The sequence below is a fragment of the Bufo gargarizans genome, chromosome 4 (genome assembly GCF_014858855.1).
Source record: "Bufo gargarizans isolate SCDJY-AF-19 chromosome 4, ASM1485885v1, whole genome shotgun sequence".
NCBI classification, from domain to species: Eukaryota; Metazoa; Chordata; class Amphibia; order Anura; family Bufonidae; genus Bufo; species Bufo gargarizans.
In genome coordinates, this window is record NC_058083.1 from 190270359 (window position 1) to 190287499 (window position 17141).

A 17141-nucleotide genomic window follows, 5' to 3' on the forward strand; every position below is an offset into this window, starting at 1 on the left:
GTTTGTTCAGTTTTGATTTAATACAACCGGATCTGGCTAAAAACAGATACATATGGATGGCACAGATCCGCTTAATTCCAGATATCAAAACTGGAATTAAGGAACCTTACATATATGTAAAGCAATCTTAGTACCAAGTACAAAATAATGTAACTCGAAAAATTTGAATATCGTGCAAACTTCATTTATTTCAGTAATGCAACTGAAAATGTGAAACTAATATAGGAGATAGACTCATTACATGCAAAGCGAGATATTTCAAGCCTTTGTTATAATTTGGATGATTATGGCCTATAGCTTATGAAACCCCAAAGTCACAATTTTGAGGTACCCTTTGCTCAGGGGGTATGGATTAATTATCCGACTAGAGTGTGACACTTTGAGCCAAGAATATTAAACCTTTTCACAAAATTCTAATTTTAAGCTGCATTATCGCAATTCCTTTTAAGTTGCATTACTGAAATAAATGCACTTTTGCAGGATATTCAAATTTTTCGAGTTTCACCTGTACATACTATAAGGTTATATTCAAAATGTGAATACAATTTGTTGCGTGACTCAAATTAGTAGAAAAGTCACACAACACAAGTTGCACACGACGTGCGACACAAAATCCGACATGCCTAGATTTTTTTTTGCAACTTTTGAGTCGCAGCAAGTCATGTGTCGCATTGACACAACTGACAAACATATGACATGTCGTGGCCAGGATCACGGAGCATGGCAGTGTAGCGGTTACCCCATAGAACAGAATGGTGCCTCAACATAAGTTGCACATGTGCTGGGACTGCAATTCCTAAATCACAAAAAATAAAAATATAATAAAAAATTGATTTTGCGATTCAGGGGTCACAGTCGCAGCACACGTGCAACTCACATTGTAACCCCATTCATTTTCTAGTGAATCACCGCTACACTGCAATGCCCCCTGCGATCCTGGCTTCAACAGCGACCAGTTTCACCGTACCCTTACAGTACAACTTTTCACTTGACAGTGGTATAGCTAAACGCATTTTGCTCTGTAAGAATATGTCACAGCACTTGCAATATGACACATTTTACATTTTCACAGTTGTGGCAATAAGCAAATTCATTGCTAAAGTTAGCAAAAGCAATTAACATTGTATGTACTGCATTCAAGTGTAAAACAGTAGGCGTGCTAATGAAATGGCAAATAAAACACCTATTGGAAAAGTAAAGTTGTCAGCACAACTTCAATTAGTTATCTGCCCCTCAATATAGTACCTTATAGCAGAAGGCCTAAACAAGAATAAATTATGTGGACATTTACTGTATGAAGTGTCATAGTGGATGGAAGTGGTTGCTTTCAATCCCAAACACATACTGTACTGCTTTGTTCACACACCACAAATAAGGCTACTTTCACACTAGCGTTTTGGTTTCCGTTTGTGAGACCCGTTCAGGGCTCTCACAAGCGGTCCAAAACGTATCAGTTTTGCTCTAATGCATTCTGAATGGGAAAGCACCCGCTCAGAATCCATCAGTTTGACTCCGTTCTGTCTCCATTCCGCTTTGAAGGCGGACACCAAAACGCTGCTCAATCGAAACGGATCCGTCCTGGCACACAATGCAAGTCAATGGGGACGGATCAGTTTTCACTGACAATAGAAAACGGATCCGTCCTCCATTGACTTTCAATGGTGTTCAAGACGTATCCATCTTGGCTATGTTAAAGATAATACAAACGGATCCGTTCTGAACGGATGCGTTTGTACAGATCCATGACGGATCCGCACCAAACGCGAGTGCGAAGGTAGCCTAACCAGTTGAACAAGCCTGGATACTAGGGCTGAAACGATTCTTCGAATAATTCGATTAAATCGAGTCAAAAAAATCCTCGATGCAGTTTCCCTGCATCGAGGAATCGTTTACATCACATGATCACGGAGCGGGAGTGAAATTAAACGTCTCACTCACCGCTTCCGTGTCCTCCGGAGTTCAAAGAGATGGCACCGCCCTGCAGGCAGGACTTTGCGTAATGCGCAGTTGCGCACATACATCGTCAGCACGCTGGCTAACGATGTGTCTGTGACATCACATAAGGTCCCAGTGCATGCTGGGATGAAGACGGTCTCCATGTGTCTGCGGCTCAGCTCTCCTCACTAGTGCCAGTGCCATTAGGTAATTTAAGTTAACAGCACTAGAGGTACGCCAGGGGAGGGGGGAATCGGGGGCACTCACTGTAAATTGATATTGAAAGGCAGATGGAGAGTGGTTAATGGAGGCACCACCTTGGCATGTATAAAGTTATTGGTTTGGAGGGGTTAATGGAAGCACCTTGGCAATGGGCATGTATAAAGTTATTAACCCCTCCAAACCAATAACTTTATACATGCCCTTTAGCCAAGGTGCTTCCATTAACCCCTCCAAAGTAAACCAATAACTTTATACAGCCAAGCCAACATGTGTGTGCAATTATTTGCTATACCATACCACCACTGTAAGAAATAACAATATTGTTTTTTTAAAGAAAACCGTAATTACGTACGTTCTTTTAAGAAGGTTTCTCTTATTAGATTACTCAATGAATCGAGAAATATAATCGATAGAATACTCGATTACTAAAATATTCGTTTACTGCAGCCCTACTGGATACGCACAATAAAATCTGCACGTATTATGGTAAATTCATGTCATGTTTTTGCCATCAGTTAAAAAAAAAATAAAGAAATAAAAAAAATTTAAAAAGAAAAAAGGATACAAAAGCATAGTAGCACACCACACTTTTGTATGCTGCAGTCTTTTTTACAATTGAACGGATGCCACTGTATCTTTTAGCATATACATTTTTGTATGAGTTAGACGGATGGCAAAAACGTGATGTGAACCCAGCCTTACATGCGGATTAAGCAAAGATTTCCACACACTGTAAGGGATGAAGTCTGACATCTGCATCAGATTGGAAAATCCACAGCATGTCTAGAAGTTAATACTGATTTATTAGGCTGCGAGAAATTCTCTGGCCTGATGAAAGCAAGATTAAACTTTTTGGTCTCAATTCTAAGCATCATGTCTGGAAGAAACCAGGTACCGCTGACCACCTACCAAATACCATACGTACAGTGATGCTGTGGAGGTAGCATCAGCATGCTGTGGAAGTGTTTTAGGCAGCTGAGACAGGGACACTAGTCACAGTTACAGGAATGGAGCAACGTATAGAGATATTCTTAAAAAGGGATTATCCAACCCCTGTAATGACCCCGCTAATGCCCAGGTCCCTCAGATAGCTTATACTCCCCCCACTGCCCACGTTGCTTCCGATCCCTGCGCGGCCACCACTGCATCTCCCAACTGCACAGCTCAAAACATCCAGCGACGGCGGGGATTGAAAGGTTGGGGGGATATCTGCCAGTAGCAGGCCACAACAGGACCTTAGACTGGGCCAAAGGTTCACTGTTCAACAAGACAATGACCCTAAGCACACAGAAAAGACAACACAGGAGTGGCTTAGGGACAACTCTGTGGATGTCTTTGAGTGGCCCTGACTTGAACCCAATCAAATATCTCTGGAGAAACATGAAAATGGCTGTCCACCGACAGTCCCCATCCAACCTGACAGAGCTTGAGAGGATCTGTAGAGAAGAATGTTAGGAAATCCCAAAATCTAGGTCTGCAAACCTTGTGGCATTGTACCCAAGAAGACTGGAGCTGTAATCGCTGCTAACAGTGCTTTAACTAATTACTGAGTAAAATGGAATATTTTTTTCCTCTTCAATAAATTAACAAAGATTTCTTAAATTCTGTTTTCACTTTGTCATTATGGGGCATTGAGTGCAGAATGATGGAGAAATGTATTTTAGCACAAGTTCGCTATAAAGTAAAAGGGTCTGAAGACTTTCCAAATGCATTGTATGCCAAGGTAAATTGTTTGGTGAGGTTACGTATATACAAAATGAACAGTCTCTTCGCAGGATAGATTCACATCATATTGTAATATCTAAATAACTGAGGCACAAAGCCAAGCTCCGCTTTGGATTTTGATAATTGTAATTTATGAGCATAACCAAAGCATCACACCATAGATATGAGACTAAGCAAGCCTCACAACCTCCACGGATCCCATACATTTTACGGTAATACAGAAGCTATATTGTTAATGAAGTTTTCAAACTAATTGTGTTTGGATACAGCAGTCCGAACCCGATTCACTCAACATTATTTGCCATGGCAGTCAGGGGCCTTCTGAAGGGCACCAGGCCTGCCATGTCCTGGCTGCTAAAACATGCTGCCTGTCAGAATGACTATGCACTGTAATACAGAAGTACTAAAATGTAGACTGCAGGATCAAATTTCTAAGGGGACAAAAAAAAAAAAAAATTTATAATATATATATATATATATATATATATATATATATATATATATATATATATATATATATATATATATATATATTTTTTTTTTTTTTTAATATACCCGTTATCCCATTTCTCAAAATAAAAAAAGATTAACATAATTGGTATCACTGCACCTGGGGCAATCTGATCATTCAACCCTATTATTTAACATACATTTGAGTGCTGTTTAAATAAAATAAAAAATAAAAAAAAAATCCAAATGCTAGAATAATGGTCTATTGGTCATCTCCCCATCCCACAGAAAACCGAATAAAAATAAATAAAAATAAAAAGGATGCTAGTATTTCCAAATGTTATCAATAAAAACTACAGATTCCCCCCACAAAAAATTAGCTCACAGTTCCACCGGCAGAAAAATGAAAACAGTCAAGGGGCTCAGAATATGGAGTCACAAAGCATCTTCTCTTTTCTGCAAGTTTTATTCCAGTTCACATACAACACAAGGCAACGTTTCGGCTTATATCAAGCCTTTCTCAAGCCATGGCCACTTGCGGAAAAGAGAAGATGCTGGTTACGATTCCTTTTATTATCCTAAGGATAGGTCATCAGTATCTGATCGGTGGGGGTCGGACAGCCCTTTGAGAAGGCACTGGCCCTCCTGTGAGCACTGCGGCCTTCTCTCTGCTTACGAAGCACAACCATGTACAGTGTATAGATGCTGCGGTTGGTATCGCACTCAGCCCCATTCACTCAAATCGGGCTGTGTGCAATACCAAATCACAGCCCCTATACAATGTACGGCGCTGTGTTTGGCAAGCATGGAGAAGGCCGCGAAGCTCACAGGAGTGCCAGTGCCTTCTCAAAGGGCTGTCCGATCCCCAACGATCAGATACTGATGACCTATCCTGAGATCTCAGAACACCCCTTTAATTAACCTTCTACCCAGTGGTACCTGTCCAGGAAAGCATATTTGTCTGCTCCCTGACTCCCTATTCCTGCTCTGTGGTTGCGCTGCTGTCTTAAATGCACGTCTGTTTCAGATGACTGGCCGCTACAGTGGCGTGCTGCTTAAAGAAATTTGTTTGTCCAAGTGTTTAGTTGTTAGACATAGGAAAGTAGTAATTTGTAATCAATTATGAGTTAATAACCTGTTTATTCTGGATGTCTAATTGTTGGGTGTGGAAAGTAAGTGGTGTTGCATAACTAATTACTTACCTTACTCATATTTAGTGGTTCGAAATGGGAGTGCAGCAGGCAAGTCTCAAATATAGTGGGTTTGGTTAGGCCCCATTTAGACGACTGTATTTTTGGTGCTCATCTGATCTGTATTTTTAGGTATTGTTAAAATGGGTCCACCAAAAAACAAACAAAAAAGGAGATTTTTTGTGAAACTCACCTGTAAAATATTTTTCTTGTCTTTTCCATTGGGGGACACAGACCATGGGTATAGCTTAGAGGTATTACTAGGAGGGACACTATGCAAATACAAAATAGTTCCTCCTCCTCGGGCTATACCCCCAGGCTCCACCAGGAGGGAGGAAGTCAGGCGTTGCAAAAGCAGGAGAAAAGAAAAAAATAATGGAAGCCATCGGACCAAAAACCATGAGACCCAACCGCAAACAGAACTGAACTGAACCCCTCCTGCAACAGGCAGAATGGGTGGGAGCTGTGTCCCCCCAATGGAAAAGACAAGAAAAAGATTTTACAGGCGAGTTGTACCGTTGTACGTTCCTCCTGGCGGTGCTGATGTTTTTTCCCACCCCATGGACTGCTTTGGGACGTCCCATGGTCTGTGTCCCCCAATGGAATGTACGAGAAAAGGAGGGTTTTATTTCCCCCCAAAAAAAAAATCTCCTTTTCTCGTACATTCCATTGGGGGAAAAAACATCAGCACCGCCAGGAGGAACGTACAACGGTCAAACAGGAACCACAGCCTGCAAAAGCCTGCGGCCAAAGACAGCATCAGCCGAAGCCAGCGAATGCAACTGATAAAACTTCGTAAAGGTATGTAAGGACGACCAGGTGGCCGCCTTACACAGCTGAGAAGCAGAGGCACGATTGCGCCTTTCCCAGGAAGCTCCCACCGCCCTAGTGGAGTGAGCGGTAATCCGAGCCGGAGGAACCCTGCCACGAGCGCGATAAGCCGCGGCGATAGTCGAGCGGATCCATCACGCCACAGTGACCTTGGCGGCCGCCAGACCCTTAAGAGGCCCCTTGGGAATCACAAAGAGGGAGTCTAAACGGCAGACAGAGGCGGTAGCCGTCAGATACACCTTCAGGGCCCGGACGACATCTAGGGAATGGAGAACGCATTCCTTGGGGTTTCCAGGAGAAGGACAAGATCCTCGTTAAGGAAGAGGGAGACCGGATGGGCAAAAAGGAGGGAACCGGACGGAGCACCACCTTATCATGGTGAAAAACCACAAAAGGCTCCTGGCAGTAAAGTGCTGCCAGCTCCGATACCCGCCTGATGGAAGTTATGGCCACAAGGATCCCAAGCATGAGCCAGGAACACCGGAACCTTATTGTTGAGCCTGGACGCCATCAAGTCCACATCCACACGGCCCCACCGGCGGCAGACGTCTTTGTATACATCCGGATGCAGAGACCACTCGCCTGGATCCACCTTGCTGCGGCTTAGAAAGTCCGCTGTCCAATTGTCGACTCCCGGAATGTATACCGCTGACAACACCGGAACATGAGACTCCGCCCACAGCAGAATCCTCCTCACCTCCTGGCTGCAGGTCCCCGCCTTGATGGTTGATGTAAGCCACAGCCGTGGCATTGTCAGACTGAATCCTCACCGGGCTGCCGGCAAGGAGATGAGTCCAATGGGAGAGGGAGTGGACAATCGCTCTCAGCTCCAGGATGTTGATTGGGAGGAGAGATTCCGCCACAGACCAAACCCCCTGAACCGTGCGGGACTGGAGAACGCCACCCCAACCCAGGAGGCTGGCATCGGTGGTGACGATTGTCCAGGAGAAGGGGAGGAAAGATCTTCCCGACGTCAGGTTCATAGGCTGAGAAAGGCGTATGCGAGCGTCCAGACCACGAGAGGTCTTGTCCCACAGAGAAAGGATCTCCCGTTGCAGCGAACGAGTGGGAAACTGGGCATATGGTACGGCCTTGAAAGAGGCTACCATAAGACCCAGGACTGCATGCACTCCCGGATGGAGAGACACGGGGAGCGCAGCAGGTGCGACACCGCCCCCTGGATCTGGGAGGACTTGGAGTCTGGAAGAAACACTTTGGCGGCCGAGGTATCCAAGACCATCCCCAGGAAGGAGAGCTTCTGGGAAGGGAGGAGAGAGGATTTTGGGAAGTTGATCAGCCAGCCGAACTGTTCCAGAGTCTGAACAGTGATCCGGACGCTGTCCTCGGGCTTCAGAAGGGAGGGGGTCTTTATCAGGATGTCGTCCAGGTAGGGCAGCAAAGGAATGCCCCTGGTGCGAAGAAGCGCCATGAGCGGCGCTAGGATCTTGGTAAAGACCTGAGGGGCGGTCGCTAACCTAAAAGGAAGGGCGAAAAACTGATAGTGCCGACCACCAATGGCGAAGTGCAGGAATCGTTGGCGAGATTCTGAGATAGGGACATGCAGATAGGAGTCCTGGATGTCTACGGACGCAAGAAACTCCCCTGGAAGAAAAGAAACATTAAGGGAGCGGAGGGACTCCATTCGAAACCTCCGCACCCGTTGAGCAGCTTCAGGTCTAGGATCAGACGCACCGACCCCTCCTTCTTTGGGACCACGAACAGGTTTGAATAGAAACCTGTGCCCTGTTCCTCTGGGGGATCTGGAGTAATAACACCCCGGTCCAGAAGGGTAGAAACTGCCATCAAGAGGTCCGAGGCTCGAGGCGGATCCCCTGGAACGCGAGAAGGGGAAAAAAAAGGTTCCGGCGGTCTGGACGCAAATTCTATCTTGTAACCCGACGTTACAATTTCTAGAGCCCAGCCGTCCTGAACATGAGCCCTCCAAACCTGCTGATAGAGAGCAGGCGGCCACCCGCCACAAGGGGTGGGGGCGTCCCTTGATGCGGAAGACTACTTGGGAGGAGCAGGGCGGGCCGACTGTGCCCTCGGGCGCCAGGAAGGCTGGGGCTTGAAGGAGGGCTTTTTGCAGGAGTCCTGAGACCCCCCAGCGGAGGAAGCAGACTACATCCTGCTAGAAGAGAAGCGGCGAAAGGACTGGTACCGGGAACCGGAAGACCTGGTCCGAAAGGGGCGCTTGGACCTGGGTTGGGGGAAGATGAGTGCTCTTGTCCCCTGTAGCGGCAGAGATGAACTCGTCCAGCTGAGCCCCAAAAAGTCTGGAACCCTCAAAGGGGAGGTTAGCAAGGGAATGCTTGGAAGCGTCGGCGTCCCACACCTTCAACCAGACCTCTCTGCACTGAATGACCGAGAGGGCTGAAATGCGGGAAAAGCGGGAACCAATGTCCATGGAAGCCTCGCAAAGGAACTTGGAAGCCTGAGACATCTGGAGAACCAAATCCAGGGTGTCAGCAGACGCATCTTGTTCCGCCAGGTCTTGGTGGTGGCTCTGCAACCACACCAAGAGAGCTCTGGCCACACATGCCGAGGCAAAAGCAGGCCGCAGGGACATGCCCGCCAGTAAGAAAATGCATTTTGAAAGAGAATCTAGGTGCCTGTCCGCAGCGTCCTGAAGAGAGGAGCCGTCTAGAACGGGGAGGGCCGTGTTTTTGGTTAACCTGGCCACCGGGGGATCCACCTTAGGGGGAGAAGACCACTTCTCCACACTGTCAGCCGGAAAAGGATAAAGCGTATCCATGCGTTTGGTGGCAGAGAACTTTTGATTAGGACGGTCCCAGGCCCTGGATATGACTGCGGAAAATTCCCCATGGACAAGAAACACTGCAGCCTCCGGCTTCTTGGGCAGGAAAAGGGCGAACTCACGACTAGTGGAAGGAGGAGAATCCCCTTGGAGATTAAAGGCGTCACGGACAGCTGCTACTAAGTCAGCCACCATGGTGGAGAGCTTAGGCGGAGGGTGCCATACGTTCCATAAAGGACATGGCTGCCTTGGCGACTGAGGCCAAATCAGCAGCCGCACTGGACATGGTAGATGCCCAAGCGGGAACCGCATGCTCCGCAGGGACGGGGGGGGACTGGGCTGGGCAAGAGAAGGAGGAGAAGGATGAGTCTATCCAGGGGCAGGAGAGGAGGCACAGATACCAGAAGACACTCCTTACAGGACCCCCCCCCCCCCATTGGGGTCTGAGAAGAGGTCTTGGCAGACTTGAGGGGGGGCCCAAGGCTTAGGCATGATGGCAACCACAAAAAATATTTCTACCAGCTGCAGCAAGAAGGCTAAAACGACCTATCACCCAGGCAACAGTACAGAAGTCCACCGGAGGAGCAGGGGAGCAGCCACGCGTGCGAGGAGATTCTCAGCAAGCGGAGGAAGACGCCAGAGCGGAGAGCTGAGGCTCCGCCCCCAGGACGCGTCATAGAAGCGCTAAAAGAGCGCGCGCACGCTTTATGGAAAAATGTCCCCCAGCGCCTAACGCGGCTTAGCGGGGGTTAATGAAGGGCTGGACGGCGATGCATGGTGTCGGAGGCCCCCGAATGAAGCGGGGGGCCCGCCGCTGGCAGGTGCTGCTGGAGAGTTGTAGGAGCTGTGCCGGCACCGGCCCCGCGCTGAGAACAGCCGTGCCCCATAGAAAAGGCCTCGATGGGAGAGAGGAGTCCCAGCAGGGGAGATGCCACCCCAAAAAGTCCCAGTATAGTGCCTCCAGTACCCCCAGACAGAAACACCCATCTCCCAGCTCACCCAGGCAGCCCATAGGTATGGGGGGGGGGGAGAGGGGATTGGTAGCCATACTTATCTGCTCCTGCAGTCTTCTCCCTCTCTTCAGTACCAGCAGGGCTCACCTCTTCAGACATCTGACTCACTGGAGTACAGTGCTCTGGATGGAGGGCAGCAGCAGAAAATGGAGGCAGTGTCCTCAAGACGGCGGCGGGCACTCCACGGGGGACCAGGAAAGCGCTATGCTGACCTGTGTCCCCATCTAGAAAGAAAATAACAAACCGGAGTAGAAATAAGTGTCATCCTCCTTCACCGGACACTAAGCAAAGACTGACTTCCTCCTGGTGGAGCCTGGGGGTATAGCCCGAGGCGGAGGAGCTCTCTTTTGTATTTGCATAGTGTCCCTCCTAGTAATACCTCTTAGCTATACCCATGGTCTGTGTCCCCCAATGGAAGGTATGAGAAAAACAAACATGGATGCAATACAGACGTCACACAGATGTCATCTGAATTCTTTGTGGATCCGCGTTTTGCACACTTACACCAATTACAACAGCAGTCGACCGTTCTGAGGAGATCGGTTTGTCTGCAGATTAAATAGCTTCCGATCAAAAGTACATTCTATTTTTATTTATTTTTTATACTTCAAATAAGATTACATGGTTTGAAATGCGATTATGCTGCACAGAGGGGGATCCTGCTGGGAGATATATGGTAAGATTGTGAAAATAGAGATTGTGACATTGGGAAGTTGTTGTATAGTAATACAATGTTAGTGCTTGTGCTGGGCAAGACTAAGGGCTCTTTCACACTTGCGTTGTTCTTTTCCGGCATAGAGTTCCGTCATCGGGGCTCTATGCCGGAAAAATCCTGATCAGGATTATCCCCATGCATTCTGAATGGAGAGAAATCCATTCAGGATGTCTTCAGTTCAGGACTGGAACGTTTTTTGGCCAGAGAAAATACCGCAGCATGCTGCGCTTTTTGCTCCGGCCAAAAATCCTGAACATTTGCTGCAAGGCCGGATCCGGAATTAATGCCCATTGAAAGGCATCCGACGTTTAGCTTTTTCTGAATGGTTACCATGGCTTTCAGTTCACTTGCGTTTTTTCCAGATCCGGCGTGTAATTCCGGCAAATTGAGTACACGACGGATCTGGACGCATGTGTGAAAGAGCCCTAAGTTGTATTGGAATGGCATATCATGCATGACCAAGCAAGAAGGGGAGAAACCCAGATTGAGAGATGTGCTGATGCTAAATGTACATGATAAGCACACATTCTATCACTGGTTAGTAAAATAAATTCATTTTATCCGTCCCTTGGAAGGCATTCTGCACTATTTTGTAGTGGAGACTCCATGGTGGAGACTATTGAGATCTGTGTCCTGTGCACCATTACTACAAGCCCTTCTTTAATAGACCACTGATTGTGCGGACTTGCATAAACCTGTCTATCTGACTAGTGTGAACTGTGGTGATCTTGAGTACTGGAGACATCTCAGCTATGAAATAGGGTTAACTGCTACAGGTTTTCTTGTTATTGCTTGAAGACTTATTGGTTTGCTCACCTTCAGGATTGACTAAAACTCACTATGTCTGGCTTTAAAAATGTTCTTGTGGTTCAGTGGAGACGAGTCCTTGCAGCTAAAATCTAAACTAGAGAGGTTGTTAGCACTGACTGTAGTCTGGACCATGAGCAAAAGCTTCAAGTAGTTTGTGTGTTTCTTGGGTGGGTTTAATTCAGATAAAATCATATATTACTAATCCATGCAATACACATTTTTCAAATATGTAGCTGCCCCCATTTCTATTTTTGTTGAAATAAAGAAACTTCACATGGTAAGTAGATATAGAATAAAAGAAAAAAAAAAAAACACTGAAGAGCTACTGAAACTAATTATTATAAAAATTGTAGTTTTTAGGTTAAGCATATTTTAAAAGAATTTTGCCGACATGATGATTTTTAATTTTTCATGTCACTATCTACAGTGAGGAACACAAGTATTTGAACACCCTGCGATTTTGCAAGTTCTCCCACTTAGAAATCATGGAGGGTGCATTCCCACTCTGAGAAACAGAATAAAAAAATTAAATAAAAAGTCCACCTCTACTCCACTCAAATCTAACTTAGTAGCAACTGTCTGAGCTCTTTAAAGACACCTGTCCACCCCACAGTCAGTCAGATGCCAACTACTACCATGAGCAAGACCAAAGAGCTGTCAAAAGACAGAGATAAAATTGTGGACCTCCACAAGGCTGTAAAAGGACTATGGTCAATTGCCAAGGAGCTTGGTGAAAATAGATCAACTGTTGGAGCAATTGTTACAAAATGGAAGAGGCTAAAGACTACTGTCAGTCTCCCTCGGACTGGGGCTCCATGCAAAATCTCACCTCGTGGGGTATCACTGATAAGAAAGGTGGGGAATCATCCCAGATCTACAAGGGAAGAGCGGGTCAATGACATGAAGAGAGCTGGGAACACAGTTTCAAAGGCCACTGTCGGTAGAACACTACGCCGTCATGGTTTCAAATCAGGCATTGCACGGAAGGTTCCCCTGCTCAAGTCATTACATGTCCAGACCCGTCTGAAGTTTTCCAATGACCATCTGGATGATCCAGAGGAGGCATGGGAGAAAGTCACGTGGTCAGATGAGGCCAAGTAGAACTTTTTGGTCTAAACTTCACTTGTCGTGTTTGGAGGAAAAAGAAGGATGAGTTGCATCCCAAGAACACCATCCCTACTGTGAAGCATGGGGGTGGCAACACCATGCTTTGGGGGTGCGTTTCTGAGAAGGGGACAGGACGACTACACTGTATTAAGTAGAGGATGAATGAGGCCATGTATTGTGAGATTTTGAGCATCAACCTCCTTCCCTCAGTCAGCGCATTGAAGATGAGTCGTGGCTGGGTCTTCCAACATGACAACGACCCGAAGCACACAGCCAGGATAACCAAGGAGAGGCTCCGTAAGAAGCATATCAAGGTTCTGGAGTGGCCTAGCCAGTCTCCAGACCTAAATCCAATAGAACATCTTTGGAGGAAGCTGAAACTCTGTGTTGCTCAGCGACAGCACCGAAACCTGACAGATCTAGAGGAGATCTGTGTGGAGGAGTGGGACAAATCCATGTTGCAGTGTGTGCAAACCTGGTCAAGAACTACAGGAAACGTTTGACCTCTAATTGCAAACAAAGGCTTCTGTACCAAATATTAACACAGATTTTCTCAGGTGTTCAAATACTTATGTTCAGCAGTACAAGACAAATACATTCTTTAAAAATCATACAATGTGATTTCCTGATTATTATTATTTTTTATTCTGTCTCTCAGAGTGGGAATGCACCTACAATGTGAATTTCAGACCCCTCCATGATTTCTAAGTGGGAGAACTTGCAAAATCACAGGGTATTCAAATACTTCTGTTCCTCACTGTATATTTAAAAAAAATCCTGCGGTTTTTGCACTGCCCACTAAGGCTCATAATAAGGTGCCACATCTTGATTTGTGCAGATCACTTTTTAGCAGTCATCTCATCATCATAGGCAGGGTTACAATGGCAGATATCTAAATAGAAATAACAGAGGATTCACCATTCACAACAGGTGATTGTCACATCGTATCTACTCCTTCATTCTACAATGACCTCTGCACAGGTCACAGAGCATGCCTAGAAAACTCTGCCATAGAAGTCAATGAGTCCTCTCCAATCCATTGGGTCTATGGCCTATGGTGGCTGTCGTAAAGCGCATCTTTAAATGCTATTAGCAACAGCCCAGGCAGGATTAGGGTTGGACGATATCAAAAATATTCCCACGATGACGATATTAAGAACTTTATCGCGATAACGATATATATCACAATAAATGCCTATTTAGAAGAATAAAAACACTGGCAGCCACAAGGAGACGTTACACTGTATGGGGGGGGGGGGGGACAGCCACAAGGAGACGTTACACTGTATGGGGGGGCAGCCATAAGGAGACGTTACTTGTTATACTTTTATATGTCATTTTTCACCATTTCGGGTATCTGTAACTAGTCAATTGACTTCTGGTAACAACAAACATTACAGGGTTAATTCTGTACCAGAACGAGTGGTTTATAGTAGGGATGTCCCGATACCATTTTTTTTAGACCGAGTACGAGTACCAATACTCTTAGTTAAGTACTCACCGATACCAATTATAACAATTAAATAACATTTATTTTGTGACCACTGACCAACCAAAAGTCCAAAAAACAGCCCCCCAGCCTCTGATCAGCCCCCTCTGGTAACTCAATCCCCCCACCCCCTAGTATTAATCATTGGTGGCAGTGGCCACAGGGTCCCCCTCCCTCCCCATCACTGGTGGCAGTGGGCAGTTCCGATCGGAGTCCCAGCAGTAAATGCTGGGGCTCCGATCGGTTACCATGGCAGCCAGGACGTTACAGAGGTCCTGGTGGCATGGTATGTTAGTGAGCAGCATTGTACTCACTTGCGCCGTGGCCACCAGTCTCGCCTTCTTCTGTCTGCGCCGCACAGACCTATGAGAAGGAGCGCCCGGCGGCCACGGCGCACGCGAGTATAATGCTGCTCACTAACATACCATGGCAGCCAGGACTTCTGTAGCGTCCTGGCTGCCATGGTAACCGATCGGAGCCCCAGCATTACACTGCCCACTGCCACTAATGCAGAGACTGAAGAACATTCCTGGCACCCGACCTCTGAGAGGACACCGTGATCCCCCCAATTAACCCCTCAGGTGCCACACCTGAGGGGTTAATTGCGCAGATCACATAGTCTTCTCAGAGGTTGGGTGCCGAGAATACGAGTCACAGAATTCCTTCCCCCACGCCGGCCGAACTGCTCAGAGCACCGCCGCAAGCGGTCAGCAGGTATCGGCAGTGGTATCAGGGACATTTGCACGAGTACAAGTACTCTGCAAATGCCCAGTATTGGTTCATGCTGGGGCGGGCGACCGCAGATTTAGAAGCGGTCAGCGCACATGACTGCTTCTATGACATCACAAAATACTGCAGTATTTTTATTTTTATTTTTTATACCGCGGTATATCGCGATACCGGTATATCGGCCAACCCTAGGCAGGATGGCCACCCCCGTAATTACGTTCAGAAAATAGAATTTCGTTAAGATCTACAATCAGAAAATAAAAAAAGAGACTAGAAAAAAAAAAAAAAAAAAAAAAAAAAAAAAAAAAAAGATACGTCATAATGTGGTATAAACTGGCAGAAAGTTTTTTTTTTTTGGCGACACATTCCCATTATTCCACCATTAATAAAAAATACCTCTGTACTCTGAGTGCTTGGCAAGGTTTCTGATGTGACAGTTGAGCTGGGAAGACTAGAAAGCTCCCATGCATTCACATGCAAAACAGGTTCGGGTGCCTTGTAGTTGTCCGTACATTTTGGATTGTCCAGTAAGGTCACTTCATAAAATTCTTGAATATCTGAAAATTATAGTAAGTAAATCATGTCAGCAGAAATATGCACAGCTGACGACAAAAAAAATGTATATGTCATATGTCCATCACTTAGGATTAAATGTGATTTCACATTACGATATATATAAATATGTAGTTCTGGAAAATCAGTGGCATAAAACCAACCAAATTCTGAGATTCTCAGATATGGCCCCATTTAGGTCACTTTGATCACATAGGCACAAGCAGCTGTATTGAAATTGCTATCCCGCAGCAATGGCCAGGTTCTGATGACTACACAGATCCCAAAACCAATGGGGCTGAATCAGTCATTAAAACTTTCCTTCTAGAACAAACTCGCATATAGATTTCACTACTTATGTGTTGTAAGTTGTTTTTTTGTCAATTTGGCTTAATAACATGCACAATTTAACAGTCAAGCCTAAGGCCCCTTTCACACGGGGGAGAATTCCACGTGGGTGCAAAGCGTGAGGTGAACGCATTGCACCCGCACTGAATCCGGACCCATTCACTCCAATGGGGCTGTGCACATGAGCGGTGATTTTCACTCATCACTTGCATTGCGTGAAAATCGCAGCATGTTCTATATTCAGTGTGTTTCAACAACGCGGGCCCCATAGAAATGAATGGGTCTGCGTGAAAATCGCAAGCAAGTGCGGATGCAGTGTGATTTTCATGCATGGTTGCTAGGAGATGAGCAACCCCATTAAAGCTTAATAACCTAACCCAAACGTCAGTGAAGTCCGGGTTCGGGTCTGGGTACCACATTCAGTTTTTTCTCACGCGCGCAAAGTGCATTGCACTCGCACGGAAAAAAAAAACTGAACATCGGAACGCAATTGCAGTCAAAACCGACTGCAATTGAGTGCCTACTCGCGCGGGTTTCCCGCAATGCACACATGACATATCCGGAACAAATCCGGGAAGCCCGTGTGAAACAGGGCGAACACCCTTATCTACACCCCAACTCGTCAGCTGTGTACCTGGCAAAAATGGAGCAGATGAACAGGAAATTAACCCATGTGTTCTCTACTAGACTTCTACTAGGATTTGTTTCAATTATTAAGCAGAAAAACAATTTATTGGGTCTGTATCTGTGATGCGGTGCACAAAAGGGCTGGTGCCCGTATATTGCGGACCCGCTGTTTGCAGACACCGGCCAACAGTGTTGTGCATGAGCCCTAAGGGTCCAGTCACACGTCCGCACTTGAGGTCCGGATCTGTTCTGCAATTGTGTGGATCCGCAAAACACTGCGGACGTGTAAATGGACCCTTAAGGAGAGGAAATGTGCATGCTTGACCTGTTGCTGCATTCGTGTGATTGCACAGGATCCACCATCCTATGATCCCAGCAGTTGGATCCCCACAGATCTAGCAGTTCTCCCCTCTAGTTCTTATCCCCTTCCTCCACTGCATAGAAAATAATCCCCTACATATAGCCCCAGAGAAGCACATGGTATGTAACGCCCTCACATTCTCCTACACGGTCTAGGGAAATATAGCTATATACTTTTATGAATTTAGAAGGCGAAACGGATAGATGAATGGTGTCTGGGATGCTACACCATAAGATCACTGTGCCGGCACTGAGAGAAGAAGGGGAGCACGTGTTAGTC

The 17141-nt window shown here is 46.3% G+C and overlaps 1 protein-coding gene across 6 annotated transcripts in view; it reads right to left on the reverse strand.

The window, feature by feature from the left end:
* Positions 1–17141, reverse strand: part of DLG1 (discs large MAGUK scaffold protein 1) — a 235311-nt gene that overhangs the window by 196941 nt on the left and 21229 nt on the right. For all 6 annotated transcript variants that reach the window (XM_044291546.1, XM_044291545.1, XM_044291544.1 and 3 more), the window contains exon 3: positions 15371–15531. In XM_044291546.1, coding sequence (XP_044147481.1) covers positions 15371–15531 — 161 coding nt within the window. The remainder of the gene's footprint in view (positions 1–15370; positions 15532–17141) is intronic.